The 27,374-nt window shown below is 47.8% G+C and overlaps 1 protein-coding gene across 4 annotated transcripts in view; it reads right to left on the minus strand.

The window, feature by feature from the left end:
- LOC144159578 (salivary peroxidase/catechol oxidase-like) overlaps positions 1–27,374 on the minus strand; it is a 114,900-nt gene that overhangs the window by 63,246 nt on the left and 24,280 nt on the right. For all 4 annotated transcript variants that reach the window (XR_013320331.1, XR_013320330.1, XR_013320329.1 and 1 more), the window contains exon 3: positions 15,457–15,686. Coding sequence is in view for 1 of the 4 variants with exons in the window: in XM_077691157.1 (XP_077547283.1) it covers positions 15,457–15,686 (230 nt within the window). In the remaining 3 variants the exon portion in view is untranslated. The remainder of the gene's footprint in view (positions 1–15,456; positions 15,687–27,374) is intronic.

Here is a 27,374-nt window from a genome sequence, read left to right on the forward strand (position 1 = left end):
TTCGCGGGACGTGCGAGTGACGTTATGCGTTCAAGCTAATTAACATTACAAAGAGAAAAATAGAAGAGCCCTTACTTTGCCGTAGGGGCGGAAGGGTTATTTTACGTCGCCTTGTAATTAAATATGTAATCGTAATCGATCTACTAACCCCTGTGTTGGCTTTCATTTATAACCTTTCATTCGGTGCTGGGATTTTTCCACGAAAAATGCAGACTGCGAAATGTGTTGCCATACATAAAGGTGGAAGCATTTCTGATTTTTCAAATTATAGACCAGTTTCGGTCCTTCCGGTATTATCAAAGGGCTTAAAAAAGATCATTTACATCCGAATGAACAATTTTTTGTCTAAGTGCTCCGCGCTCTCAGAGTGTCAGTAAGGTTTTAGGAAATGCAGATCAGCAGAGACGGCCGTGCTGAAACGAAAATCAACTGTAATTCAGGCATTCGAGGCAACGGCTCTTGCGACCGGGATATATATATATATATTTTTTTCAAAGGCATTTGATGTAATTAATCACACAATCTTGATGGACAAACTTTTTACAACGGCATCAGACGCTCTGTCGCAACTCTTATGCGGTCATACTTGGAACACCGTCATCAAGTGGTAGCTCACAATAACGTCTTCTCAGACATGCATCCGATCGTGTCTGGTGCGCCACAAGGCAGTATTTTAGGTCCTTTGCTGTTCCTTTTATATATTATGGATATCTTATAGTTCATTTCCAGGCAACCTGATAGCATGCGCAGATGATATCACCATGCTAGTTTCGGAGAGTACAGAAACAACATTGTCAGTGTACGGCAATCAAATTCTGGAATACCTTCGACAACGGTGCGAAAAAAACTACTTAAAAGTAAATACCAACAAGACAAAAGGTGTAATATATCGGGCAAAAAACGAAATTGCACGTGATACTATTCAAATTGTGTATGAAAATGTAATTATTGATATTGTTTGAAACATGAAGTCCATAGGCGTAGTCTTCTCAAACACTCAGCTGGGATCTACAAATCGACCATATACGGAAAAAATGAAATATATAAACGGTGCAGTATGTAAACACAGGTACTCTCTTCCAACGGGAGTGAATCTAGTTATATACAATGCTTTTCTGCTTCCAGCCATAATATATTGCCATACTGTATGGGGAACAACAACAAAGAAGAATGTCTGAAAGTTACGGGTAGCACAAAAACGAGCAGTTAGCCTGATTGGAAATGTACCATGGTATTCTCACACAGAACACTATTTCACTAACTATCAGGCACTTAAAGTTAATACCTTCTACGCCTTTAGATTGCTATGCGGGTCTAAGAATGCAATATCAAGAAACAATTAATCATCTATTTCCGTGCCTCAACTCATACGCCGTGCCACTTCTTACAATGTATGCCAGCGCCCGGCATGGGTTTCCGCCATTTTTCCCAACAACTATCCCCTATAGTCATTGTTATATATTTTACCATTGTATCTTAATTGTCTTGAGAGTAATAATATCTGCCTCGAAAAAACTTCAAAGAAAAAATTGTATGATGTTCTTTACCTATTAGATTCACTCTGAATTATCATGCTGAGACTGCGTAAACTGTTGGTCAAGTAGCGATTTTCACAGAAAGCAAAACCCTTAGTCCGTGTTTTAGGATGTGCTTTTTTATGTTTTATGCTGTGCCTTTTATGCTCTGTGCTGTGATTTTTATACCTGTGTTAAAATTGTTTGTTCTTGTGCAAGTGCGTTTCGTGACTTCCTTTTACCCTTCTGAGCGAGTGGCATATCACGTAAATGTTACATTTGTGGTTAGGCCACTGTATCAAGTGAAATGTATATAAACCATGCTGTCAGGTTGGGCGTTCGGGGTCTTCAGGCTGCGTTGTTTGCAGCTTTTTTCCATGCGTCCTCTCTCTACTGTACTGCAGCAAAAGAAAAAGTTTCGTTTCATTTCATTTCATATCAACTACCGCGGCTGAAAATCGACCTTTTCCTGGCTGTAGAAGGTTGTAGCCACTGAGCCACTACACTGGATAAGCCAGATAACGTACAGTCTGTGGTTGACCGCCCGCAGTCGCTCCCTGGGGCGGAATTCTTAGGTTTGTTCATTTCATGTCCATTTAAAGGTGTCCATTTTGAGCGAGTCCTGCAGAAAAACCGAATGTGACGCATGTGGAGTTAAGGCAGGGCGTCGTTTTTTTTTTTTTTTTCTGGTGCTCGTCTTTGGCAGAGGCCTCGCAAGGGCAACTACGTCACAGTCGAAATGGACGTTCGATATGAACGTTTTCGAATCGGACACGACTCATAAATCCGCCCCTGGGTTATAAAGCCCACCGTACGTGGACAGCTGGGCATTGCTTTTGCGCAGAACCCTAAGGGTCAGAAAAGCGAGTAATGTCAGGCGCATGCGCATATGATTTAACCGGAAACATTCTTACTTATGCTTCTCCTACTTCCACCTGCCATGCTATGCTACGTGTGCCGGCGATCAAGGACTTTGAAACGACCATACGTGCATAAAGGCAGAAAGATGCTTTCCGGAATTAGTGACAGCCCGTCCCCGGTGGTGGGGAGAGGAGGAAATCCCCAATCACGTCGGAAGAACGGGGGCGGCAGGCCAGCTTGCCAAAACACCTTCTCAACGCGCAACTCGCTTGAAGGTTTTAGCGTTAGTATTAGCGTTTTCTGATAGAACCGTTTAGAAAACGCTATATAAGAGGACGGCGAGACTCTCCCTAATGCCAAGGCCGCTGCTAGGAGGGTGACGTCACAGAATTCGTACAAAAAAAAAAAAAAAAACTCGCAGTGTGGCTTAGAAATTGTTACCGCTGGTGCTATAAGGACATCTGAAAGCAGTGTCGGTCACCAGGCCCGCCAAAACGCTAAAGAGCCGGATAATTAATACGGAACACTCATGACTATCGAAACTGATACGGATTTGGATTGTCTTTATTTCAGGTGCGCGAAAAGAATATAGGTTAGGAAAATTATTATAAGAGGTATTTGCGAAGGTATTGCTATAACAGGTATTGCCAATAGCAGGTATTTTACTTGTGCATGAATATTGCTTAGCAGTTTCCCTTCTCCGCAAAAACAGCCGTCATAGTCGAGGTCAAATGCTATGACTTGAACTGGGCTTCCTGGGTTTGTACGAAGCCCTATTCTGGTCAAGTGAGATCACGTGTCGCGGGGTTCAAAACGACGAAACTAAAGCTAGGTGGCTTTCCCGCAATGTAGACCCTATGTATCCGGATGGAGCTTGTGGGGGCAAGCAACCATCAGCTTTTTGGACGACTGTATCGAAAAAAGGTAGGGTTTAGCTTGTATGTCATGCATTGATAAGGTTCCGCCCAAAATCTCACTTTCACTAAATATAGTACCAGTCAAGAAGAACAGACCATCTCTGCCGCCTGTAACTGGCATCACGCGGTGTTGTGTAGGCGGGGCGACGCCCTGTTGCCTTACGTAACTTACGGCTAAGCTACCTTTCAAAACATTTTCAAGGCGGGAGCTGTGCTGCGTCGCAGACGAAATTAATTTGGTACCACCTCTGTACGGCTCATTGAATAACTTTTTTAAAAGCATAGAGCCATTAAAATCGGCTACAGAGCCGATAGCGTGTACATGTTGTTGCGACTATGGCTGCGCAACCACTTGGTACAGGAAACTGGCCGCTGTGCATTATAATCGTTGTCTTGTAGCCGTGAAGTGAGGCCGTACTTAACTTCACGCTTAAGCGACTGGAGCCTTCTTAGAAGCCATTGTCGGGACGGCTTCTACAAAAAGATTCGCCTCAATTAATGCTTTCTGCGTTGCTACAAGAACAACAAAAAGGAGCACCAAAACCACATGTAGGTTTGAGCACGTCGGGGCCACAAGTTTTTAAAGTTTAAGTTTAAATTTTGGGCTTAATTCAGGCTCCTCTTTAACTCTGTGAGCGCGAGGTAGTTGTTCCTGCTCGACATCGGGGTTTCGAACCAGCGACGCTCTAAAGGGCCTCCCGCTACGCCCGGCCGCGGCGAGTAATTAGGAAATCCTCCGGTCAATTGCGGTCGAGCGGACACCGACGTGAACTGAAAGCGAGGTCACCTTCTCCCTAGGCTCAACTCTCCGGGGTGCATGTGGGGTCCCCCGCGGCATTCAGGCCCAGCTGCGGGCGCCAAGCCTTCACGGGATCCACCTAGCGCAGTTGTATGTAGTGCCAAGGGTGGCTGTCGGCTGCTGCGCCCCCTCGCGGGCAACAAGGTCTGCGGAAGGACGCGCTGCGGCGCGCGTGACCTGAGCGTGGATGAGGCGGCCTGCAAGAGGTGACCGTGCCGTGGCCACACTTTCTTCTTTCGTCTTCTCCCCGCCTCGCTTTCCACTGGGCTACGCGGCCATGCGCGACGGCACAGCATCCGGTGCTTGTGGTAGCGGCGGACACCTGCCGTCTCTACCCGCTGCTGCTGCCGCCTCTTCTTCCTGTCCGCCGTTTTCTCGGTCGAAAGTTCGCACGGTCTCGCGGAGGACGGCGCTCCCGGGGCGCTGCGGCCACCGCTTCGAGCGAGAACGGCTAGACGAGGGAAAAGGAAGGCCCTGGGTCGCCGCGTTTATGGTGCACTCTGCCGATAGGAATGGTCAAGTTCAGACGACGTCGGAGGTCGGAACGGGACATGCTGAGCCAATCGGTTGGCGACGGGCGAAGCACACGGCCTTCTTTTACAATGCCGGTGTTTCTTGGAGTGACGCTGGCGGGTCGTTATACATGCACAATGGAAGTGAGCGCGTAGTTATTCGTGGCTGGCTGCCATTGCCGACGCTGCCAAAAGCGCTCTCGGCGTTCCGCTGTCATCACCTTGACTTAGCTGACCGCAGGTGGGAACGAGCGAGCCGGCCTGTTGCCTAGACACGCTTATACAATAAAGTATGCAGGATTAGTTATACGTCGAGCTTAGCTCGCCTGGATATGTAATCGCGGTATACCGTGGGTCAGTGTCTGAAGGTCGAGGGAAAATTAGCATGGACGCCTCGCAGCGGCGGAAGATTACGACAACCAAGGGAAAAAGCGTGATCTGAGTAGCCATTTTATGGAGTGCGTGTATCCACAAAGCACCATGTGGGAAGCAGATTACCCACCATGATGCAATCATTGCATATAAGGTTTAGATTGCGTTTACACGGTAGTGGGTTTGCTGGATATGATACCGCGCGTTTCCGCAGTCATCGGCTGTTACACATGGTAAGAGCTCCTTATCAATGCTTGAATCAGTCATGGGTGTATATAGGGGATTTGCATATGTGCTGCGTTGTTCATGAACGTTAAATGAGCCTATGACAACGTGAAGCACGATGCGATTCTTAAAGCACTACAGGCTGTAAGGCTTGGTGGCCGAGTTTACCAGTGGATACGGAACTACCCCACAGGGAGGTCATTCTTTGTAATGACTGCAAATGGACCGACATCAGCTCACTATACTCACCGTGGTGTTCCCCAAGGAGGCGTCCTGAGCCCTACGCTGTTCAATCTTACACTAATTTGAATAACTTCCTGCCTTCCAAGGAGGGTTCACATGTTGATATACGCCGATGATATATGTGTTTGGGCATACGGCGTGACTCGTCGGAATGCGCGCGTACTGCTGCCAAATGTCGCAGACTTGACGAACTCCTACCTACATAAACAAGGGCTGCAAATCATCACCAGCCTATCTACGCCCACTGCAGGGCAAAGGCCTCTCCCATTAATTTCCAATTATCCCAAATCATCACCAGCCTATCTACGCCCACTGCAGGGAAAAGGCCTCTCGCATTAATTTCCAATTATCCCGGTCCTTGGGTGGAAATATCCAGCAGCAAATGCGCAGTAGTTTCGTTTACACGAAATGCTACGCACGCATACCCTCTGTATATAAACGGCGAATGGGTGTTCTATGCGAGATATAAGTTTCACGGCGTAGCTGTTGACAGAGACCTTCCTTGGCGCGCTCACACAAATTTTATAAAGAAAAGGTTGTCTGCAGTGGCACATGTGCTCAAACTCATCGGCGGCAAGACACGGGAACGCCAATGAAGTCGATGTTACAGCTCTACAACGCGCTGTTCTTAAAGGAGTACTGACACGAAATTTTTATGTTACGTTTTTTTCGCTGCTATGCGTGCCTACCAGCCCACTAATCATAGAATGACAGATTAGACGGTCGAGCGCAGCGTAAACATTCATTTATGGCGTCGTTTATTCGTGCCAGTTTCGGTTTCGACTTAAAAACGCCGAGCGGCCGCCATGACAGCTTGTATAACATGACGTCACCATTCTTGCCGTATCGCTGCCTCTCTGGAAGCGCGCGCGAGCGAGTGCGCGCGCGCGCCCAGACCGGCCGAGGTTTTCGCCGTCCCCACAGGCCCGGGCAGCATGACGTCAGTCCCAAAACCATGACGTGTACACACGCCCGAGCAGCGCGCGCCAACCACAGCCAGCGCGTCGGCTTCGTCACGGGAGCCCCGACGTCGGCAGTTTGGGGCACGTAGCAGATGATGTCACGTCGGCCCGCTCTGGGCTTTCTCGTGCGGGCGAAGATTAAAATGGATTTTAAATATGTTTCGCTGAACGGTTGCTGTTGAAACTTGCTGGGAGATATCTCCTGATAAAAAGGAAGCGTTTTACATAGTTATCTCAGCTTTGAAATTTCGTGTCAGTACTCCTTTAAGCTGTCTGTGGTGCAGTGCTTCTGCCCTTTTCTCGAGCGTTCCGCACAACTATTCGGCCACTTCAGGGTATACAACCCTGCGAACCTGTCTTGGCCTACCAAGGTGTACGTCCACAGAAGCGACCATTGCCTTGGCTTCGAATCACCCTTTCAACTTTCGTGGCAATTGAAAAATACATCTTTGACACTTCACCCACCTGCCCGATTATCGGATGGCGGGTATAACAGCAATCCGTCCCAGCGCGTCGTTCGCAAGAACAGTAGGCAGCATGCCATCCAACTATACGGGTGCGATGAGGCCGCTCCTTCCACTGTGGCGTATGATGCCTATATATTCCAGGAGTAAAGAAAAAACAAGGTTTTCCAACACCGGTTCTGTAGCAGCTAACGTTTATGTACCTTCACGAGACATACGGTGACCGAACCCACATATACACCGATGGCGCGGTAACATCGTCAGGTTCTTCCGGCGCTGTTATTACACCATGAATGGCACTGTCCAGCAAATTCAAGATAGCCAATCCCACCGTCTCCACAACTACAGGACTTACGGCCATCCGTAGCGCTCTTCATACCATCGAACAAAGTTGACGCCGGAGATTGGCGATCTTCTGTGATTCAAAGCATGCACTTCAGTCAGTCCAGTCAGCCCTGTGCCGGGGACCTGCACGAACAGATCCTGACAGAAATAAGAATGGTGTACGACCGTGCTGCCCAGGTGGGTCACCATGTCGCCCTGCAGTGGCTTCCCAGTCACTGCGGAATTGTCGGCAACGAAAGTGCGGAGGCTGCCGCCGTTTAGGTGAATCAAACAGCGATAATTCTAAAAATTTTATTATCTAGGACGGATGCACCTAGGGCTTTCCGCATACTTGCCCGGAAAACAACACTGTCCAAATGGTCTACAGAAGAATTCACCTGTGCACGTATTGGTGCCCCTGACCCGCACCTGCAACGTTCCTTTCAACTAAGCCTCCCATGGTCTGGCGCAACCCTTTAGCGCCTCTGGCTCTGGGTGGCATTCAAAAATGCGTACTCCTACTTGATAGATAAGGCAACAAGCAAGACGTGTGAAGCGTGCGGCACGCGGGAGATGATACGCCACGCTACTCGTCTGAAAGAAAGAAGCTGTTGCCAGCACTACGCAACCTGGACTCTCGGCGGCCTTTTTCGGAGGAGAAGATTCTATGTCACTGGCCTTCTCTGGCACCATCTCAGAAGGCGACTAAGGAACTCTTAGCTTTCTGCGGGCGACGAACTTACACACCAGACTATACACTGAAAGGCTCCGGTGACAATCACTGAACTTGAACGTTTCGTGCTTAAGAGCTGGGCGTACCTGTCTGCTCCAACTTTTCTCCATTCTCTGCTGTCCCTGTTCTGCCAGGTTACCCTTTCCCGCCTGGATTATCGATAGGCAAATAGACTCTAGCCAGGTTAACTATCCTGCCTTCCTTCTACCTCCTTCATTCCTTCCTTCCTTCCTTCCTTCCTTCCTTCCTTCCTTCCTTCCTTCCTTCCTTCCTTCCTTCCTTCCTTCCTTCCTTAATTCCTATCTGTGCGTCTGCTGCGGATTCGACCAAGTTTTCTCGTATGTTAATATAGGGACCTTTTATTGAAATCTCAAATAAGCCACCATGATTGGGTTATCGATCCAATGGAAAAAGTTTGAACGTGTCCATGTAGGCATGTGTGCTAGCGCTTGATTGCGGTAAGTTTTCGTACTAAAAGTGGCACCAATTTCCTCATACTCATTATTGTAATGCTTACGGCATTATTCTTTCCTCCCTGGGGATGGGTTTTTAGACTTGGAATCTACCCCCCCCCCCCTCCTCCCTGCTCTAGGCGCATGCGCACGTCCACATATGTTTGTTTGCTTAGTCGGCTATTCCTCCGCGCGGCGCAGAGAGTGCGCTAGTGTATTTTGAACGTGTCACAAATACTTTCGTGCTTTTTCTGACTTAACCCGCTTATACATTATTGAAAGCAGTGATGACACGTGGAAAAAAAAAAAAAACAAGACGATATCACGAATTAAGCGCAATCTCCATTCAAAATGTGTGCGCGCGCCCATTCGGGTACGCCACTTCGTTTGACTGATGCGCTATGAGTCTTTGCCGTTGTTAACTTGTAAAAAAATACAGGGAGCCGTAAGCTTCAAGAAATTTCGTCCTGCCCCGGCAACCCAGTATCACTTTCTCTTCACAACTCACGGTGAGAGCTGTCTGTCTAATCCGCAACCTCTCTTGCGCTACACAGATATTTTGGCGGACTATCGACACAAACGGCAAATTTTCCCCATTCCACACCACCAACTCGCAAGGGATGAAGCAACAACGCTCAGACGACTTCAAACTAACACGTATCCACACCGTACACTTCTTCATTCTTCATGCCATTTATCCAACAGACTATCAAGCCACCTGCAACTACTGCCCAGCGCCCGGTACCCTATACCATCAGGTGTGGGAGTGCCAAAAAACACCGGACCTACAACCAATCCTCAACCCCTCCATACAACAGTGGGCGGCGCGGTTGACCAGCAAGGACCGTATACGCTCCAGCTTGAACTGGTGCAAAGGGCCCGCGCAGCCAGCCGCAGCCAGGGAATCCCGGACTAGGGATCCCCTCCACCGGGTGGGTGCCCAAACAACTGCACCAGTTGTTGTCAATAAAGATTTCATTCATTCATTCATTCATTCATTCATTCATTCATTCATTCATTCATTCATTCATTCATTCATTCATTCATTCATTCATTTTGTACGCAGCCTGTAAAACTGCAATAACGACCAAAAATGTCTTCGTGCGAAATAAACCCACGTGATCTTTACGCAAAGAAAAGTGGGTAACGTTCGACATAATCTTTTTTGTTAAAGGTTTTAAAAAATGGCGACATTGAAGCTAATCACAAAACGATCATTGCCTTTAGCTGTTGCGTACGTGGTATTATATTGGAAAAGCAATTGAAAAGTGCATAGCCTTCTTCAGTATTTCTTGCCTAAATTTTCAACTCCAGCCATGGATATTGCACAGTTGAACCTCGTTAGCGAATTATCGGCTATAGCGAACTAAATTCAGACTTTGGTTGGTCAGCCTTTATTTCAATGGCATTTATTCTTTTACAACGCAACTGAAACCGAGGGCTGCGCGCGATATCGGATATAAAGAAATTTGGCCAGGAGGCTGAGAAGCTACTTGGAATAACCCTGCGGCATTCGAAGCTGCAGAATACAGGCCCTTTTGTTCGTGGACACTGTGGAAAATCTATCCGGCTCAGTGATGTGAGTAGCCACCAGACGAAGATCACATCCTTCATCAAATAAAGACGCAGGCCTGTTTTATCAAGGGAACCTTGTTCTGTAGTAATTTCACGTACTCATATCCCGGCTCATTCAGCTTGAAATGCAACTAGGAGAAAGGTAAGGGTTACCTTGTTTACACTGGGTTGGAAGCCTAAAAAGGCATTTTTGTATCAAGTATTTTTGCGCGAGCCAGATTTTCGATTTGTTACAGCCGATTTTTACATCTACTGTTACAACGAATATCGGATATAACGAACTCATTTGCTGTCCCGATACTTATTCGTTATGACGAGGTTCGACTGTACAATGAAACGCCAAGAAACAGGTAGACCTTAGTACTGGTGCTGTTAAACGTCACGAAAGGTCAAAATTGCGAATGCACGCAGAGCCTTTTTGTCAGCCGGGAGCATGTGGCAGAACTAAGAGCCCATCACAAAGCGATTCCGGACAAGATGGCGAATTCACGGACAGTCATGACTGAAAATTACGGAGTTGAGAATAGAACGTTACGGCTGGGAGTAATAAACGGGGCCTTGTGCGCGGGAAGGTCGTTCACGGCGAACGTGCCGTGAGCGTCGACGTGCCTTCGAAGGAGCCACTGTAAGCGTGTGTTCAGCTTCGTTCTCTGGGCGTGACTTTGTTTAGGGGACAAATGTTGCCTCCGCTCGACCTCTGCCGCCCCTGGGTTGCCATTGTCCTGTCCCGCCTGCCCATTTCACGACGTTATCGGATTTTCGGTCGCCCTGTGTTGTGGCACGCGTACGTCGTTGGTATTCCGCAAGGACGTGTGCTCTCCTTGATGCTCATGATGTCGTTGCCCCGTGTCGAGAAGATGAAGATACGAGCGCCCTTCGGTGCCTTTGCCCTTCAAGGCGCCAATCTGAATTGTCTTTGTGTAATGTGTATACTCTAAGGCCCTGCATTTTAATTCTCACCCCTGAAGAGGCGGATAATCATCACCGGTTTGTGCTTTGCGGTCAAACGCTACATCCTGTTGACCTTTTAATTTTAATGTCGCTGTTTTTTTAGTTGTCGGGCACGCGTTATCAACCGCGAAAGTTGAAGTGACGGGCTGGTCAAAGGCAAAGAACCTGCATAGTTGGCAGATAGCCGGGCAACGAACGTGACAGCACCCTTGAAAATCGGAGTGGGCGAAACTTTTGCCTTCGCGTGGCCTCCGGATTTGAAGCTTAAAAGCGAGAAATCAACCGGACAGTCCTGTGGGCGTAGGAGAATAAAATACCGGTGTAGCTGGAGCAGAGAGGAGATTACTTGAGCACTGTCACCGGTATTGAACAACGGTAGAACTTCTTAAGCGTAGGAGAACAGAAAATGAAGGAAGCTCACACTAATGCGTAAGACTTGAAGTTAGCGAAGCTGTACGCAACCTCCACGACCATCACGACGGTATAAGTACACGATTGCAGCCGATTTGCTTCTTCTTCTTCTCTAGCGCAACGACTCTTACTCCACCATTGTTGCTATAAGTGTGAGCTTCTTCGCTGCTGCTGCAACGACCTTTACTCCATCATTGTTGTATAAGTGTGAGCTTCCATCATTTTTTTGGAAGTGATAATCATTGGAAATCAACTTGGAGGCGCGTTCACTATGACGTGTCTTCCTCGTTCCCAGCATGTGTTACCACGATAACGATAACGGCAAACGATGGATACGATGGATATTTTTTTTTTTTTTGCAAATCTTGGCCAATCTCCCAACTAAGTATGCTTGGCTTGCACAAGTCCGCCGACGATGCTGGGCGGTCACCGCGAGGCACGCATAAAATTGAATCCGAAGAACATTTCTTTCTTTTTTGCCGCCGATTTTCTAACCATCGGAGAAGGCTGCTGGAGATTCCCCTGCTACGTCTTGGACTGCGTTTGACGGTACCGGTGCTTTTGTCGTTTGGGGGGACTAGGCTGGGCCGATGCCATAGGGACGTGTGCAACGCCATCCACTACTTCATTTCGGAGACAGCTCGTCTGCAGTGTTAAAAACATTCCGATTAGGCTGACTTTTACTATAGTTTTCCTACTCTTCTCTCTGTGGTTTTTTTCGTGTTTTCTCTCTCTCTCTCTCATTAACCTAGACCAAATTCTTTCTTCTGCTCCATTATTTTGCCTCGCATGATTGATTGTAATGAAAACATAACTTTTCTTGGCCAATCCCCCTAAGTGGGTATGCGCCATTTTTCGGGCCACCATCACCACCACGAGCGGTCGGCATGTTCTCGGATTTTGTAATTGCCGGGTGGTCGCCAAAATCTTGGCCAATCTCCCTAAGTGGGTATGCTTGGCGTAACAAACGTGCGCGGAGGACTCTGGACTGTCTTAGTGAGGCACGCACGCACGAGCGCTAGGCATTTTCTTCTGCCGGCCGGTCTCTGCGAGGCCCGCGCTCACGTGCGCGCACTCGGAAATTTCTTGGTATTTTTAACGGCGGGCATGAAAAATTACGATTTGCTAAAGAGCCTCGCTCTTATAGAAAAATGACCCATTCCACTTCGTGAGGCTGGATGACCAGCGAAGCTTCAAAGCAGGCGACATAGAGGTGACACACAATTTAGGTGAAAGGTGTGGGCAAATTTTATTCCTTTTCAGCGTGGCGGGGGTTATCCCTAAGACACCACACACTTTTGTTTTGACTATACTGATCGCGAAAATTGGGCCTTGTCTAATCTACTCAAAACAGATGTCCAAGTGATGATACGCGTAAGCTTGAGGTCTAAGTAATCTCTTAATCGTGAAACTGGAGCCTATCTCTAACTAATATACTCAGGATGCATAGGAAAGATGTGAGGCGTAGAAGCTCGAGGTCCACATCATGTTTTGAAAGGTGTGCGACTTCGTAGGTTGCCGCGTGCTGCCACCACCACGTTGTGTGCGCGTGTGATAGCACGTAATGTGCTAACGCGGACACACATACACAAGCACACACACACGCACACGCACGCACGCACGCACGGGGACGTTCGTTTTTCAAAGCCTCACGCTATACCAGGTCTCGTGCTTCAAAGACACGAGACGCTTTGTTCGGAGACATGAAAAAAATTGGCTGTGGCTTAACTCAGTTATGCGTGGGTGTGCATAGTGAGAGGTACAGTTAATGTTATTGTTTAGCTTGGTTCCCTGCATGGTTAAGACGCTTCTCGAGGTGTGCGGCTCGTTCTTCTTCCGTCTCCTCGGCCCGCTGCCTCCTCTTGGTTTCGTTCCGACGACAAACCCTGGCTTCTTTCAGTCTCTACGACTCACTTTCCATATCTTACGACGAATTCCACCGAGCCGCCCCTTCTATGTATACGATGCAACGCGGGCTCCTCCTCTGTTGTTGCAACGCGGTTTCACCGGCTCCTCCTCTGATGTCATGCCAGATGGCGCGGCGAGCGGTGCTGCCAGCTGTGGCGGTTGCTAGGCAACCGCTCAGCTCGCGGTGCGGCCACCGGCCACAGCGAAACGGCGAGAATACGGCCATTGTAGCTCTCGCTACAAAATCAAAGCCCCCTTTTAACGAGAAAGCCTCGGTTTAAACGCGAAGCGTTCTCCCAGGCAACCTGAGTCAAAGTCAAAGTCCAAAATCCAAACTGCTTCCACCGTGTTGAAAATGCGCAGTAGGATAGACGTCGCCTTCATAACGCGGGGACGCAGGTTCGATTCCATACACGGGAAGCGTTTCTTCTTCCGAAGAAGGGTTTCGCGTTTCATCATCACCTTCATCCTGTACCCTCCCATCATCGAAAGTGAGCTTTCCTGCAGTGCATTTTTGCGTTCGACGCCACCAGTGAGGCATAGATAGCTTCGCTTTAAAATGCATTGAACCATAGCCCTACAAGCGTCGCCTAAAAACTCGCAGTGCAGTTGATTCAGGCTTGAAGGCCTCGTGACAGCTCAGGGATTTTAAAGGGACCCTGTAACACTTCCGATAAACGCTTTCCCTCTACGAAAGCACTACGAAAGCTATAGTTATCGCCAGTACGGAGCGACAGTGCGTGATTTGCTCGTCGCACCAGATACGCCTTCCGCTTCTGCTTTGTTGTTGTGGCTTTATTTTTAAAGTTGCTATCGAAAAGCGTTCACTGCTGCAACTGAAGGAAAACCGGTAAACAGCCACTACATAGCCTTAGCGACGTAATTCGAGCCGTCGAAGAACGTCAAGACCGGGAAAGAGAGAAAAATCTTTTGAGCGAGTTTTCAAGTTATCTGATGGGCATAGATCAGTAATTTTTGGCTGAGATACTCTGCGACCCCTTAATCTAAGTACTGGGTGTATTGGGTGACTACGTTTTTCAAGCATTTAAGATTTCCAAAAGGTTGGAAAAAGTGTTGTAAGGTCTCCTTAACGCTTTTCAGTAACGTATGACTGAAATCGTAGTCTAGTCCCTGGAAATTTGCCTTGCCTGCCGTCCGAGGCCTTCAGCGAGGTCCTCAATGATGAAAGCCTCGGGCAGACAGCACACCGGTCGACTGCAGTGCCCTCTTAGTAAACTGGACCTTCTTTCTGAGACACTTTTCCAAAATCTAAATAGTTGCTCTGATACCTTCTCCTGGAAATATTATTTCTTTGCATCCTTTTTGAGTCTAAATAAATTTAGTTAAGAATTTTCAAAATGGCAACCGTACTGTTGGCGGCTATGATCGTCTGCTCACTGCAGAGTGCAGACAACGTGGTGCAGACCATAGAGTTTCATGCTAAGATGTAATTGAACGAGTCTCTATGGTGCAGGCGACCGCAGTTCAAAGCGGCGTGCAAGCAGACGACACAATTAAAGTTTTAATTGCTATAAAAAATTCAGGTGGCAAGAAGTAAGTAAACAAACGATGCTTCAATAGATATTAATTAGGACAGCAATTTGATTCTTAAAAAAATCCCGGGCCGTCTCCCCTAACGTGAAACCTGGGGAGGGGAGAAGCATGCAGCGTATAAGTGTATTCTTGGCGTCTTGGTGTTTTTTCCCACGGAGATGAAACCGTTTGGGGGGGGGGGGGGGGGGGTAGAGGTATACAGCTTTGCTGTAAAAGTATGTTGTTTTCGAAGCACGAAGCTCTCTAAGGCGAGGCGCAAACGAGTGTACCAGTGTTTTAAATTAGTAAGCGTTACGAAGCGCTCCAGCGCGAGGCGTAAATGGCCGTCCAGGTGTTTTCAAGTACGGGTTACGTTCTAGCGCGAGGCGTAAACGCGTTTCCCGGTATTTTAGTACTGTGGCATTATGAGAAGATGACTACGACGACGACAGGAGACGTCACCAACAGCCCCAGCCCCTTAGGGGCTTCGCCCTAAAATGCTCAACGGTAAACGAGGTGAGTGCGCTGCAAGGTGCACTGAGATGGCGCCACGGTTGACTGGTGTGCTGTTTTTGCGTGCTGTCATCGCTGCGGCGACACATCGTTGTAATGCAAAACTGGCCAGGGCGGCAGACTATAGCCCCAACGGTAGACTAGCTAGTGGTTAGAAATGATAATGGGGCTCCGCTCGGACACGTACCGTCCTGGTAGACCGGCGGAGCAATGCGGTTGTGGCAGCTCAGCGCCTTGCCCCAGGAGGGCCGTTGAACGTTGTTGCACGAGCCATCGAGGGAGCGGTACGGCTGCGCTGCGTCGCAGCCCGACGGGTAGAGACGCGAGCAGAGGTCCTCCCGCGCTGATACCGTGTCCAGGCCACTCAGGTCCAGCTTGGACACGGCCCGCTGGACTTCGGACGCCGGAGCCTTATTCCTGCAAACGTCGGCGGCGGGGTGCTCGTAAGTTACCGAGATGCTGAATATATCTCGGACAGACAGACACGGGACACTGATCAGCATGTTCCTGGTTAAAACGACAGGTTACGAAATATCGGACGTCCTGTTCCCGAGGGCATGCCGGGGAACTGCATCAGCAATGAATGAAACGAGATGTACGCGTAGTCGCAGAAGTAAGTCACAATTAGGGACTACAGTTAAACCTGGATATAATGAAGTTGGCAAAAGTGCCCAATTTTTCGTTACATGCAGGTTTTCGTTACACGCAGATTTTGAGTTGAGGCTCCAGGGAGTAAAGAAGAAACGAAACCAAAATGCTAAACATCAGTGGCGGTGAACTCACCCTTCAAGGAATTTATTTCAGAGTGAAAACTGCGTGCTTTGCGCCAGCTGCTTTCCCTTTAGCTTACTCACTACACGGCACTTTAACTTACCCCCATGTTCTCAAATTGAACTTAATTATCTCTTTTGCCTTTTGACCCTATTCGGTGCCTTAACGCGTTTCAAGGACCAAACTTATGCTGAAAGGGCTCCTTTCTGTGAGTTTGATGAAAGTGCTGCTCTATCCCGCACTCATAATGAGTGAGAACGTGCTAGATGGGATACTCTACCGTAAGGCGGCGTTCTTCTTTCTTCTTTCTCGCCGCCGGCGACGAACCGACACCACAGATAGCAGTGGAGACGCGCGACTACGGGCCGACAGGCAGGCCTAGACCTAACCGACATCGCATTAGCGGTTCGGGTGAAAGTATCTAAATTAGTGCATTTCTCCCGCCGATATTTTAGAAAAAAAAAATTCTCCCGCATTTCCCCGAGGGGGAGAATGTGAAAGTGCGAATGCACGGTTGTCGGCCCGCTTGCGGCGCTTGCGCTCGGCCCCCGCAGCCCACCGCCTCGCCGCCTTCTCTTCCATCTCTTCCATCGGGTTTGTAGTATCACGTGTACACCACGCAGTTATCAAGCCGCTATAACGCCGCTGAGTCGCCAACGCACGCCGCTGACGACGTAGTTTGAATGCTTTAAAGATATAAGGCGCGTCACTAACACTGATGTCAGCGTCGTGTCCGTGGCTTGGTCGGTAGAGCGTCGGGCTGCGGCCGCAAAGTCCTCGGATCTAAACCTGGCGCCGGATGCTGTTTCTTTTTTAAATACAGAGGAGCACTGCGGACACCGCCGCCGACGCCGCCGCCGCCGGCGGTGGATGGTTTGGGGTCGCTTATAAAGTGCATTCGCACTTAAAAGTGCAAAAACAACGGCTCATAAGCGTGGCAAAGTTCGTTCATCAAGGTTAACCGTCACATTAGTTGCATAGAGGTCGCGAACGCATGGGCTTCAGTGGGGCTGGTAATGGGGAATGGAAAAAACTTCGTTAAATCAAGGAATTCGTTACATAGGGGTTCGTTACATCCATGTTTAACTGTATGTCGTGATATATTACGCCATCTTTTATTTTGTAATTTTCTTTGGAAGCATCGGTCGTGACAAATAAGTTATTTTTATATTCTGTAAGTTGTAATCTTTTGAAGTCTTCTCCCTAACTACCCGAGGTTGGAAGTTAGCGCTGTGTTGTGTGTCCTCTTTCTTGTCCTCCTTCTTTGGGCTATGAATTCGTAAATATCGCCACACCAAATTGCCCAAGAATCCGTACTAGTACACAACCCAGCCGAATTATTTTGCACTTGGAGATCATGACCCACCGAGCCAGCCTTGAAACGTAGAAACTGTTAACGCAGTTTCCACCGCGGAAATGCTAAAAGAACACCAAAAGGCTTCCCACTTAATTCGCTAAATAGGGCTGTTGCGATGCGCGCATGCGCCAAGGTGCGGCTTTGAATTCATCCGGCCAGTTGTTGTAAACCAGCTACTACTATATACAGTGATAAAATCGCCACATGACGTCATGCCGCCCATGAAGTTTACTCACTCACTCACTCACTCACTCACTCACTCACTCACTCACTCACTCACTCACTCACTCACTCACTCACTCACTCACTCACTCACTCACTCACTCACTCACTCACTCACTCACTCACTCACTCACTCACTCACTCACTCACTCACTCACTCACTCACTCACTCACTCACTCACTCACTCACTCACTCCAACAGCTTGTCACTACGACCATAAGGATTTTCAAACGGCCTTCGCATTGCTCTTTTTTTTGGAAGTGTTCCTCTGTGTTATCTTGGTGATTGTTGTCAATTTTTAAGTAATTTGCACCTTCAAACAAGCGCGACACAAAAACGCATTATTCGCTTTAGAAATAACGACAGTTTCGATTTCTACTGAAGAGTGGCTTTAAATACCGCGTGATACAACGGCATCTAGTCTGCCCTGTAATCATCTTCGGCGCAATATTACAGCCCCACGAAGTGGGCGTCATGTAATAAAAAAAGAGGATAGAATATATATCGGTGACCTTCTGGAACTGCGACAAGCGTCAGTTCAATACCTGGAAGTAATTATATGGCACAGGCGGCCGGTATACGTTCCGCTACATAAGCTGTCCTTGATCAAGGACATCCACCATGCATGCGTCCCCGGCGGGCCGGTATACGCGCTGTTTTTCCTGAATTGAATGGCTGATCTAGAACAGAAGGTCCTTGCCTTCCTTACTCCAGCCGATATTACACCCTTTCCTCGTGACGTAGTGCGATGACGTCATGTGGTTCAGCGTGAGGTAAAACAAAAACGACAGAGAAATGTGGCCACGCGTATTTTCAGACGAGCGTGAGAGGTAGACAAATATCCGTCAAGTAATAATGCAATGTTAATAGCCTATCTCCGTGTGAATACTTGTTTTGAAATTATTCAGCATGGCATAATGTAGGACAACGTCCGAATTTTTCATCTTACGCAATCACCCCACCAAGCCGCCTCGCACTTTCTCCGTTGTGTTTGGGCACCGTCCCTGATCGTGTTCAGCTATTCCGGCCACAGAAGCACAGTTCTCCCCACACTGCTGCTTTACAAGCCTGTACCCTTCCGTTCGTATTACTTCCGGTGATGTCGGGACCGGAAGGGTCGCCACTTCCTGTTAAAAATTTCTCCCACCTCCCCTCGCGGGAACCCCTGTGTAGATGCGACGCATAGGGGGTTCCGTTGTTGTTTCCGTTAGGTTGATTCTCCCATCGCGTGAAACGTGCCGTGAACCCCCTGCCGCGGCTATGACGCAACATGGCGCGGCTATGACGCAACACAATCCAACATAATCCACTTAAATCCAATCCAAATCCAATCCAATCCAATCCAAGCCAAGCCAAGCCAAGCCAAGCCAAGCCAAGCCAAGCCAATCTAATCGAATCCAATCCAATGCCCCTCGCGAGAGAGTGTTCGCTATAGGAGAGGAGAGGGGGTGAGCGGCGGAGAGCGCAGCTCGCGCTGCGAGGAGAATGGGGGAGGGGTGTGGACGGACAACGACAACGCCGTATGGAGGGACAAGGCGAGTGAATGAGATGCCGTCGCATCTAAAATGAGCCTCCCCCTGTCGGACCTTTCATCGCCCTTGCAGTTCGTCCATGTTGGTTACATCGTCACTTGCATTGGCGGGCACTCCTGGGGTACCTGGGGGGCGGTATTCCCATGTTTTGACCGTTTTGTGTTCATTTCAAAAGTGTCCATTTTGAGCAAGCCCTCATTGGCTAAGAGCGAACAACCGGATGTGACGCCATGCAAGCGCGGCGGAGCTATGAGCCGAGGCTTCTCGAAGCAGACGATTTGGAGCAGACGATTTTTCATCGCTTTGTTGTAGGTTCGCTGGCGGAACAATAAACACATAAAAGATAGTTTAAAACAGGTTTAGTCGTTTAAAATGTGTGTACAGTAAGAACAGTGGCGCAAAAGTCAACCCAAAGCCCGCCTACAACTGGAAGTACGTCACAATAAAATGGATGCAAAACGGACGTTTTCTAAACGGACAAACACGAGAATACCACCCCTGACCATACTTTGAAGTCAGCTCCCAGTATGAAGTTGGCTTTTTCGCAGTGCATACACCTGACGGGAACCACGGCTCGCAGAGTTCTCGAAACTCGCGTTGAGATGGGGAGCTTTCGCTGTCACGAAGGGGTGCGCTGGAAGGGATGTGACGCACTGAAGCTGTCCAACCCCGTCGCATGACTCCAGAATGACTTGCAATCTGATATATCTGTCATCAGCATCATTAAGGACGTTCGTTCAGCTTGTATGTCACTTAAAAGCCGCGTGTCGAGTCCAGTAAACTACGCTGGCTTTTCAGTAGCTTAGTAGTGCAATGAACCACCAGCCGCGTATTAATGCTATGATTGCGTCCTTGAGAAGTAGTGGGCTTTCTAATTTGTGCTATCCGCGATTCCCATGCTTCGTCATAGCTTCTTGTTTGTACGTATTAATTTGCGGATATCAGTGTTATGGCCCATTTTCTGCTGCCGTGCCACCAAAATTTCGTAACTTGCGGTTCACTTTATGTTAGTAAACAAAGAAGAGAAAACTAGGTGGCCAGAATGACTAGTCTCTCATCAGCCGCTATTCCGACGGGAATCGCTACAGGCTTACTCTAGCGCCTCCGCACCTCCATGACGTCACGCTGTGGAGTAGACCTAGAGTATCATTTGAAGATGATAACCCGCCTATCCGATCAGGGTAGGAACTGTTGACGTCATGCTTGACGTGGAAAAGTTGAAGGAACCCAAGGAAGCTTGAAACCAAACTCCCAGTTCACGCATATATAAGAATAGATTGCACGCAATTTTCATGCTAAAACTATTACGATTCAGGCGTGCACTATAAAACAACACGGCTTTGCGTATTCCTACAAAGTGTGGTGCTAAGCTGTGCGTCTTGTGCGTCGCACAAGATATCACGATCTTGTATTATACCGATAAGAACTTTATATCGGAGCTTTATATCATACCTTTATACCGACGTATATATCAGGGGCGGTATTCCCGTGTTTGTCCGTTTCGGAAACGTCCGTTTTGCGTACGTTTTATTGTGACGTACTTCCAGTTGGAGGCGGGCTTTGGGTAGACTTTTGCGCAACTGTTCCTGTAAACACATCTTAAACGACTGAACCTATTTCAAACTATCTTTTATGTGTTCATTATTCCGCCAACGAACCAACAACAAGGCGACGAAAAATCGGCTGCTCCTAATCGCGTGCTCCGAAAAGCCGCGGCTCGTGGCTCCGCCGTGATTGCATGATGTCACATCCGGCTGTTCTGCTCAAAACGACACGTTTGAAACGGACTCAAAACAGACAAAACACGAGAATACCGCCCCAGAACTTTAAACTTACGTTTCGGAATAAACTCGCCGCCAAGGTGGAAGAGAGAACGAGAGGCGTAGAAAGAGTAAGAAGTAGGAGGGCGAGAGTGAGAACAACAGTGAGATGAAGAACGAGAGCGAGAGCAACGGTAGGAGCGTAGGAGCGAGAGAAAACAGAGAGTAAGGGAAAGTGCGAGAACGAGACTGGAAGGGATAGCAAAAGGGAGAACACGAGAACGAGGAAGAGAGCGAGCGCGAGAGTGCCAGGAAGGGTGAGAGGGAAAAGCGGTAAGGAGGAGAAAAGGGAAAGAGCAGCAGAGGCGGCTGTCGTGACCGAGTGAACTTCTGGCTACGAAGCCGTGATATGTCGAGCAGGAAGGGCTCACGCGGAAGGTCGGTGAACGGGCGGGGTCACGCACGCAGGCGGAAACACGAACGTTTGAAGGTAGTTGTACGCTTAAAAAATAATTTGCACGTGCACGCCAGACTCAACCGAATGTCAACTGAAACCAATTTTTTTTCTCCGCACTGCCCGGGAATCATCCATCTACTCTCGTCCAACAAAGGGCTCGAGAATTAAGTCGCACAGTTCAGGCATGAACTGCATTGTGGAACCCGTTACAGCATGGTGGATTGTCCTAATATCTTACAATATTCATGAGGCCCTGCGGCAAATTGTAAGGTGTCAAGTCGCCGAGACATTGTCTTCGAATATGAGTATGTTACGGGGTCGCATTTTTCGTCATTATGCATTCGCTTTTCTATATAGGCGGCGATCATCCGTTATAAGAATGGAAATCCTTTATGTAGATAGCGCGTAGGAAACCTTCCCAGGAGCTCGTCAGGTCCGACAGGACAATCTCGGCCGATTAACTTTTCTCTATCTAGGAAATGCCAGATAACTCCGTCCCTTCATCGGCTCTTCCTTTCTCTTCTTTTATAGCTTCTCACGCGGCGTAAAAATTACGTACGCCAAGCGTAAACTTCCTTCCCTGTGACCTTCCACACGACTGCATACATAGCAGGCGAGATCAGGCATGCTTTCATGTATGTGCCTCTGACACCAACTATTCTGCATGCATCAACCATCTTTAACCATCCACCATTTATGAGGCAGTATACGCTCCTGATCTAAGACAACAGCCGTAGGGTTGCTTCACCGCAATGTTTCTGAATGACGAGTCGTTGCGATTTAAGTTGCACGGTCAGCGAGTGAGGGGGCTCTGTCCATGCGACTTGTCGCGAACAACGTTGCCATTGAAATGACGGGTGCTGCGTTTTGCCCCGCCTGATGCCAGATTGTAGACCACATTTCTTAAAGCCCAAAAGCGTACTCTGGACAGGACGCAGCTTAATCTCAGGTGTATACAGAATACAAGAAATCATCATCATCATCATCATATCATCGTCATCAATAATAGCAACAACAGCCTATTAATGTCCCCTGCTGGACTAAGGCCTCTCCCATCGACCTTCAACCGCTCCTGCCCTGCGCTGCTGCTATACTCGGGGACAACTTAAGAACGACACCGGAAGTTTCCGCTGTGCCTCATCACCGCAGTCGGGTGTTACTCCGTGCGGCGCAAGTAGTGCCTTATTGCGGGTATTTTGAACGTGGCCCGAGTCGTTTCCGTTATTTCTCCCACTTCAACATCATCACCCTATCTACGTGCACTGCAGGGCAAAGGCCTCTCCCTTTATTCTCCAATTATCCCGCTCCTGTGCTAACTGCGACCAATTTATCCCTGCAAACTTCTTGATCTCATCGGCCCATCTAACATTCCGCTGCCCCCTGCCATACTTTCCTTCTCTAGAGGTCCACTCTGTTACCCTTAATGACCAACGCTTATGTTGCTTTCGCATTACATGCCTTATCCACGCCCATTACTTCTTGTTAATTTCTACTAATATGTCCCGAACACGTGTTTGTTGTCTGACTCACTCCGCTCTCTTCTTGTCGCTTAATGTTACACCAATCATCTTCCGTTCCATCGCCCGCTGAGTCGTCCTCATTTTAAGTTGAACCTTAGCTCTTAGTGAACCTACAAGTTTCTGCCCCGTAGGTGAGTACCGGTAAGATGCAGCTGTAATACACTTTCTTCTTCAGGGACAATGGTAGGTTGCCATTCGTTCATTACCTGACAATGCCTGCCCAATGCACTTCACCCCATTATTACCCTTCTAATTATCTCTGCCTCATGGTTGGGATCGGGGGTCACTACTTGGCCTAAGCAGATATATTCCTTAGTCTCGCACTTATTACTCACAGCGAGTCCTGCAGTGAGGGGAAAAAAAAAAAAAAACTAGTTGTGAAAAAGTAGACGATGTTGCGCAGATGTCGTGTGCCCCAGTTGAACAGATACCTCCACAGGTCTCGTCTGGCGCAGACTGCCATGTGCAGTTACTGTAATGAAGAAGAGTCTGTCGACCATTTCCTTTTGTCATGTCGGCGATTTTCAAGCCTCAGACGTCAGCTCCTTGAAGTGCCGCTTCATCGCCTGGGGTTGGTATTATCAGTGCCGGCTCTTCTATCATTTGGGGCTTCAGAAACGGGATATTGCCGCCGGGATGTTTGTTCTGCTCTTCTGCGCTTCATTGAAAATTCCAAAAGATTTACAACCTAATTCGTATCTTGTTCTGGCTCCTCACCTGAGCCCTCCAAAAGCATCCATTTCTGATTTTTTTCCTCCTCTCCCTCCTTCTTCTTCTTACTCTTCTTATTTTTCTTTATTTAATTATTTATTTACTTATTTCCTTTTTTTTGTTTCAATATTAACCAAATTCCAAACTCAATTCCTCCAACACAAGAAAAAGAAAGGCTTCCACATTTTTATAATTTTCTTTGAATCATTCTAATTTTCTAATTTTCTTTGAATCTCATTCGAATTAACGACTGATGTTTGGCCGATCCCCTGATTGGGTATGCGCCAATATACAAAGGAACAACAACAACAACAACAACATTAAGCGCAATCTCGTTTCAAAACGCGCGCGCACGTTGGAATTCTTGTAAGTCGCTTCGGCGGAGTGATACCCTACATGCTTCATTGCCGTTCTTAACTTGTACCCGAGTACAGAGTCTAATTTTTGGCTTCCAATTTCCTCATTTCATCCCTCCATCGTGTATTGGCCTTCCCCTTCTTCCAGACCCGTCTATCGTATACACTCTGTTACTTAGTACTTCTTATCCGGCCGCTTCCCATCAAGATATGTACCAACTCGAGCCATTCTGGAAAACTTTGGCCTCGTTATTTGTCGATTTAGATCATTGGGCACAAGGACCGCTCATTCAGGAGAAGTCGACCTTCGTGAAGGTCACCTCAAGGACAAATATCCGTCCTCTGTGTCTGGGAAACCCCATCCTGCCACGCCGCACACCGTCGACACTCAGCCCCCGGGTTCCATCGCTACCAAACCATCCTATTAATCAATCGTCAACACTGAATTTTGAATCATTTGGCAAAGTTTTCTGAGTTTCTCGTTTCTCTTTTTAGCTTGGCACTTTCGAAACCTTTCTCCACTTTTATTGAAATGTAGCGCCGATTCATCAGTGGATATTTCGTTTCTATTTTTTTTCTTCTGTTTCGCGTCAAAATTCTTTGTTGTACACCTTCCAGCCGTAACAGCGCCAAGGTTATCAAGTGCCAGAATTCCGCCCTAGGAAATTTATGCTGCGGACGTCTGTGACAAAGCAGCGTCACGACAATCGAAGACGTCGGACAACCTGAGCGAGGGAAGGCTCGAAGGAGTTGCGCGGGTTTTTTTAAACGCTAAACGAAGACGATACACGGTTGCGTAACCTCGCTCACCACGGCCTCAGTCGCTGCATAACTCCATAATTGGGCCTCCACGGGTGAACGAAACCTTTGAAGAAGAGCCAAGTCAAGCACCCTTCGAGCAGTATCTGATCGTTCGTGCGGTCTAGCCCTTCGTTGTATAATGCACGAAGGATACGGGTAGTGTCGCTGCATTCTAACAAGGAGACCGGGTATTCGAGAATGAAACAAGGAAGAAATAAATATATGCGCGCGCATTTTAGGTCAACCGCTCGACCTTTCGCTCGAAAAAGAGGCACCTTAAGGCGAGCGTCGAGGCCGTGAACGTCGTCTATGGTTCAAACGGCTAGTACAACTGATTTACAACTGATTGTAAATCAATGCAATCGGTGAAGGAGCCGATTAATACCCGTGCCACACGTACACTAAAAATGACATTATAGTGCTTAATGCCTTAAGTTTTAAGGCTATTAATTCGCTGCTACACGCAAAAATCTAATGCCGTTCACTCTAATGTCATTTATGGTTTAATGAGTTCCGCACAACTCATTCGCGCTCACGAACGCCTTAATTAAACCTGCCTACTTTCGAAAGCGATGAGCACCGAATGAAACCAACTAAACTCTCAGTACCAGAGTTTTGACGCGGAAACGTAGCTGAACATCGAAGTAAGACGATTTTTTGTGCACTGTTGGTGGCGAAGCTCTGAAGAAGAGGAAGTTCACTAAAACAGCGGCAGGAGGCAAAACATTGCGTTACTCGTCGTTTTGAATTTTTCGGGTTTGGCTACCGCTGGCAGGCGACGGCAGCTGCCGAAGCCACTTTTAGAAACGGCTCACAACATTTTTTTTAGAAAACACTATTTCTTATAACGTTTTCTTTCGCAAAAACATTTTAAACGTTTGTAAGATGTTTTTCTCTAAATTAGAAACTTCTAAAATATGAGTGCATTTTTCTTTTAGATGCGAAGCATCTTATGGTCAGGGCTATGTCCCTCCCTTGTCGCTGTCGTTGTTGTTGCGCCGTCCACACCCCCACTGCGCATGCTCGGATTGCTGAACACCCGGTCCCTTCTATGGCTCCTGGAGCGACAGTGTTGCCGGTGTCTTCCTGGGCCGGCACAAGACGAGCACGCTTCACGCGCCTTCGGCGTTTCATCGTCGTCGGCAGCGGCGTGCGTCGGCGAGTCTCGGCGGGCCTTAATTACAAGCAGCCCACACCCTTTCGGGGAACGTGCATCGACCTCATCTTCAGCAACTTCAGGGTTCATCCACTACAACAGCCCTTGACTTTACATTTCACAGACCCTAAGGTGGTCATAATCAAAGCGGAACGCCAACCACAGCTCGACGTCACCTATGTTGAACATGATGATGATAATGCTGAGATAAAGACAAACTCATACTACGTACAACGTCTCTCTCTCTCTCTCTCTCTCTCTCTCTCTCTCTCTCTCTCTCTCTCTCTAATGCCTCTCCACTCTAACACCCCCCACCCCCCTCCAATAAAATTACACCATCTTCCCGTAGGGGAACCCTGAGTGGTATGCGAAACAGCCATGTAGTCAACGCAATTTCCCATTTCGTAGTTCCGGTAAGTGAAAAGTGTGGTAGTTACCATGGAAACCAAAGGGTAAATATAACGGTACCTACGTATCTTAACTTCACGGAAACGACGAACTGAAAACTAATGGGCACTTGAATCGACCCCATGCCTGCTTCGCGTACTACTCAGGGTTCCTCTACGGGCAGATGGTGTAATTGTTTTTGGTCATTATCACCACCATGCCTAAAGCATTTAATGCATTTGAATTTTGGCGTGTAGCACGGCCTTCCCAAATAATGTCATTCGGTATCTTAAGGCCTTAAACACTTAATTTCATTTTGCGTGTACGTGTGGCACGGATATAACTTAGAACAGATGTTTAAATTGTGAAAGTCTGGATCACGGCGTATCTGTGGATAAAATGAGGACATCACTATGTACACTCAGTAGTATTTTTCTCGTTTCAATGAGACGCCCTTGGTTTTTGTGAGGCGAGCACGACGGGGCGAAGGACGCGCCAGCGTCCTTCGGCACGGCCCCGCTCTTCCGGGGGAAAAAAAGAGAAAGAAAAGAAATGCTTCGTTAGTTCTGAATTGCCTCTCGCCTTGCTAATAGCCCCGTATCAATAGAGTATCGCGATGGGTTTCCTTGTTTGAGTATTGCGTATATGAAGAGTCAACGACCTTCTGAGAAGAGATCGGAACACTTTGCTGGGAAAAATAACAATGAGGTGAGAACGCAAGTACTGCCGTAAAATAATGCGCAGTCGTTTCATATTAGTTATACCAGTTAGTTAATTACTTAGAATAATAGATAGATAGATAGATAGATAGATAGATAGATAGATAGATAGATAGATAGATAGATAGATAGATAGATAGATAGATAGATAGATAGATAGATAGATAGATAGATAGATAGATAGATAGATAGATAATGAGTGAGTGAGTGAGTGAGTGAGTGAGTGAGTGAGTGAGTGAGTGAGTGAGTGAGTGAGTGAGTGAGTGAGTGAGTGAGTGAGTGAGTGAGTGAGTGAGTGAGTGAGTGAGTGAGTGAGTGGGTTAGTTGGTGAGTGAGTGAGTCAGTGATGTCAAGT

Source organism: Haemaphysalis longicornis, unplaced genomic scaffold (genome assembly GCF_048455015.1).
Source record: "Haemaphysalis longicornis isolate Haplotype H1 unplaced genomic scaffold, Haemaphysalis longicornis Haplotype H1 scaffold_10, whole genome shotgun sequence".
In the NCBI taxonomy this organism is placed as follows: Eukaryota; Metazoa; Arthropoda; class Arachnida; order Ixodida; family Ixodidae; genus Haemaphysalis; species Haemaphysalis longicornis.